Consider the following 4539-nt stretch of genomic DNA (forward strand, 5'->3'; position numbering starts at 1 on the left):
AGGAAGCTCGCTTTTTCACGTAGGTCATTGTGGATCCCAAACTCCTCCTCCTCTACTCTTCTTTAGCACATCTCACTTTAGAATGCAACACTCGATACAAGGATTGTGAAAAGTTCGCCCATCTCTCTCAAAAGAATGCCACAAGTCCGGCTCTAAGTACCATAAGCTTGCCCCTCATGTAAATCACCACTAATGTAAGCTCACTCAACTTGAAATCATATAGGGCTTTTGCGGGATGTAATGAAGGCTTTTGGATCAAGTTAGGATTTGTTGGAATATAATGGTTTCATCTTTCCGTAAGCACTCCATTTTCTCTTTCCGGCTCATACTTTCTCGACTCTTTCCGGCTCATACTTTCCTCACAGTTAGAATTACTGCGGACCGCACAACAATGAGTGCGGCCGCAGAATTAGTGCGGACCACACAAAAATGGGTGCGGCCGCATTTTGTTAAGGATTTTTGTCAGGCCAAACTTCAGAGACCATGCATTTTGCATCTCCCAGTTGTTCGACCGCACACAAATTTTGGGGCCGCAGAGTGGCAGTGCGGTCCGCATAATTCTAGTGTGGTCTGCACTTTTGTGGCACTTAGCCAAATTTTTCATGCTCAGTTCCTGCAATGGACACCCATTCCTGCATACACTTCAAAACTAGTTAGTACCAAAAAAGCCTATCTAATCTAAAGAAGAAAAACAAGAAAAAGAAAAAGACACATGGGTTGCCTCTCAAGAAGCGCCTGATTTAACGTCGCGGCACGGCACATGTTATCATCAATTACTTGAAATGGAGCAACGCCACAACGTGGCCATCATCAACCTTGCCAAGATAATGTTTAACCTGGTGCCCGTTGACTCTAAACACCTCATCATTCTTATTTTTCAAATCTAGAGCACCAAAGGGTGTCACATGTACAACTTCAAATGGGCCACTCCACTTTGATTTAATCTTTCCCGGAAACATCCGCAACCGAGAGTTGAACAAAAGCACAAGATCACCTTCTCTGAATTCTTTGTTCCAGATATACTTGTCATGGAGGTACTTAATATTGTCCTTATACAAGGACGAACTGGAGTATGCATGGAACCGAAACTCATCAAGTTCATTCAATTGCACCACCCTAAGATTTGCAGCTACATACCACTCAAGGTTAAGCTTTTTCAATGCCCACATAGCCTTATGCTCAAGTTCCACCGGAAGGTGACAAGCTTTCTCGAACACTAACCGAAACTGAGACATACCAATTGGTATTTTTTAAGTTGTTCTATAAGCCCAAAGAGCATCGTCAAGTTTCTTCGACCAATCTGTCCGGTTGGCATTCACAGTCTTTGAAAGAATACTCTTGATCTCCCGGTTGGAGAGTTCAACCTGTCCACTTGCTTGAGGAAGATAGGGGGTCGACCCTTTGTGAGTGACACCATACTTGGAGAGTAAAGTATCAAATGCTTTGTTGCAAAAGTGTGATCCACCATCACTAATGATAGCCCTTGGAGTACCAAACCTTGTGAATATGTTCTTCTTCAAGAAAGCTACCACACTTCGAGCTTCATTCTTGGGCAAAGCCACAACTTCAACCCATTTGGACACATAATCCGCAGCTACCAATATATAGGTGTTCCCACATGAGCTCACAAACGGACCCATAAAATCAATGCCACAAACATCAAAAATATCAATCTCTAGGATGGTGGTGAAAGGCATCTCATTTTTCTTGGAGATCCCACCGGCTCTTTGGCATTCATCACAACGCTTAACGAGATCGCTAGCATCCTTGTAAAGGGTAGGCCAATAGAATCCACAGCTTAGCACCTTTGTAGCAGTTCTCGCTCCACCATGGTGACCACCATATGGCGAAGAGTTGAAAGCTTCAAGAATACCCAATTGTTCTTCTTCTGGTACACATCTTCGGATAACTCCATAAGTACAAATTTTGAAGAGATATGGTTCATCCCAATAGTAGTTCAGGCAGTACCGTTTGAGCTTCTTCCTTTGGTTTGAATAGAACTCATTCGGAACAATGCCACTCACAAGATAGTTGGCCACATCGGCAAACCATGGCATCCCAGTCATAGAAATGGAAAGAAGTTGTTCGTCAGGAAATGAATCATTTGATCTCAAGGCCATCATGTGGCCTCCCCTCCTCCTCCAATCGGGACAAGTGGTCCGCCACTTGATTCCCACTACCCTTGCGGTCTTGAATCCCTAGATCAAACTCTTGCAATAGAATCACTCACCGCATTAACCTTGCCTTAGAGTCATTTTTGCTCATCAAATAACGAAGTGCCGCATGGTCGGAGTGAACAATCACCATTGTACCCATTAGATACGGGCGAAACTTCTCCATAGCAAAGACAATGGCTAAGAGTTCTTTCTTGGTCACCATATAGTTGACTTGGGCCTCGTTCTTGGTCTTACTAGCATAGTAGACCGGATGAAAAATCTTGTTAAGTTGTTGCCCCAATACCGCTCCAACAGCCACATCGCTTGCATCACATATGAGCTCAAATGGTAAGCTCCAATTTGGCACGGTGATAATAGGAGTGGTAGTCAACTTATACTTGAGTAGTTCAAATGCCTTCATACAATCTTCATTGAAAAGGAACTTGGCATCTTTCTCCAAGAGTTTGCACGAGGGGTTTACCACCTTAGAAAAATCCTTGATGAATCGGAGATAAAACCCCGCATGACCAAGAAAGCTCCTCACTCCCTTTACGGAAGTAGGGGAGGGAGTTTGTATATCACTTCAATTTTTGCTTTATCAACCTCAATACCATTCTTGGAAATCTTGTGACCGAGGACAATGCACTCTTCGACCATAAAGTGACACTTCTCCCAATTCAACACCAAGTTAGTTTCCTCACAACGTGCCAATACATTATCCAAGTTATCCAAGCACTCTTCAAAAGAATTCCCCACAACAGAAAAATAATCCATGAAAACCTCAAGAAAGTCCTCCACCATATCGATGAAGATGGCCAGCATGCACAGTTGAAAGGTTGCTGGTGCATTGCATAACCCGAATGGCATCCGCGAGAATGCGAAAGTGCCATAGGGACAAGTGAAAGTGGTCTTCTCTTGATCTTCAGAAGCAATAAGAATCTGGTTATACCCGGAATATCCATCAAGGAAGCAATAATAAGCACATCTGGCTAACCTATCCAACATTTGATCAAGAAATGAAAGCGGAAAATGGTCTTTCCGAGTAACTTTGTTGAGCTTCCTATAATCCATGCACACTCTTCACCCGGTGACAGTTCTTGTGGGGATCAATTCATTTTTGTCATTTGTTATCACAGTCATGCCCCATTTCATTGGGGCACATTGCACCGGCGAGGTCCACGAACTATCAGAAATGGGGTAAGCAACCCCGGCATCCAACCACTTGATGATCTCTTTCTTTACTACCTCTTGCATGGCCTCATTCAATCATCTTTGATGTTCCACGGAGGATTTGGCATCCTCCTTCAAAATAATTTTGTGCATGCAAAAGGCGGGGCTTATACCCCGAATATTCGCCAATGTCCAACCTATTTCTTTCTTCTTCCTTTGGAGCACCGCAAGGGTGGAATCTACCTGCACGTTAGTTAAGCACGAGGAAAAAATAACAAGTAAAGTAGAACAAGGGCCTAGAAACTCATACCTGAGGTGTGAAGGCAAAGGCTTTAACTCCAAGGTGGGAGGCTCCTCGATTGAGGGCTTTGTTGGTGGAGTCTTCCGGTTTTCGAGATCCAAGGAAGGTTTTCGGGGCTCATAAGTATATGATCCCATTCCTTGCAAAGCATTGACACAATCTACAAAGCCTTCCTTCTTATCCTCATCATGATTCAACAACACAACTTCCAAGGTATCTTCAACATTTATCACAGCACTTGTGTCATCAACAATTACTTCGGTCACAAGATCCACGAACGAACACACTTCGTTGCTATTTGGCTGCCTCATTGATTTACAAACATGGAACACTACCTTTTCATCGCCTACCCGGAAGGTGAGTTCGCCAGCTTCCACATCAACTAAGGTCTTCCCAGTAGCAAGAAAAGGTCTCCCCAAAATTATTGGCACCTCAGAGTCAACCTCACAGTCAAGTATCACAAAATCTGCGGGAAGGATGAACTTGACCCGAACTAACACATCATCATTTATCCCCAATGGATTTTTCATTGTTTGATCCGCCATTTTAAACCTCATGGATATGGGCCTTGGTTGCCCAATCCCCAATGTTTTGAACACAGAATAGGGCATCAAGTTAATGCTTGCCCCCAAGTCACATAAATCTTTGGCGAAATCGGCACTCCCAATAGTGCATGGGATTGTGAAAGCACCGGGGTCTTACAACTTTGGAGTCATGGAGTACACAATAACACTCACTTGATGTGTCATTTTGATTGTTTCATAGTTCATTGATCTCTTCTTTGTTACCAAATCCTTCATGAACTTGGCATATCCCGGCATTTGTTCTAAGGCTTCAACCAACGGCACATTTATGGACAAACTTTTCATCATATCAATGCATTTCTTGAATTGATTCTCATTGTGTTGTGTT

The 4539-nt window shown here is 43.3% G+C and overlaps 1 protein-coding gene across 1 annotated transcript; it reads right to left on the bottom strand.

Moving 5' to 3' along the window:
- Positions 1-773: 773 nt before the first annotated feature.
- Positions 774-2066, bottom strand: LOC138903220 (uncharacterized). Its single transcript, XM_070191152.1, has 2 exons — positions 1629-2066; positions 774-1226 (listed from the first exon to the last, which is right to left on the bottom strand). The coding sequence occupies exons 1-2, from the start codon at positions 2064-2066 to the stop codon at positions 774-776; spliced, it is 891 nt and encodes a 296-aa protein (XP_070047253.1).
- Positions 2067-4539: the final 2473 nt, after the last annotated feature.

This window comes from Nicotiana tomentosiformis, chromosome 12 (genome assembly GCF_000390325.3).
Source record: "Nicotiana tomentosiformis chromosome 12, ASM39032v3, whole genome shotgun sequence".
Taxonomy (NCBI): domain Eukaryota; kingdom Viridiplantae; phylum Streptophyta; class Magnoliopsida; order Solanales; family Solanaceae; genus Nicotiana; species Nicotiana tomentosiformis.

Excerpts from the sequence above, each read along its gene's own strand:
- LOC138903220 (XM_070191152.1), bottom strand. The coding sequence starts at position 2,066 with ATGACTGGGATGCCATGGTTTGCCGATGTGGCCAACTATCTTGTGAGT. Across the intron at positions 1,227-1,628 it reads TTGATTTTATGGGTCCGTTT|TTTCGGTTAGTGTTCGAGAA; the intron begins GTGAGCTCATGT and ends GGTATGTCTCAG.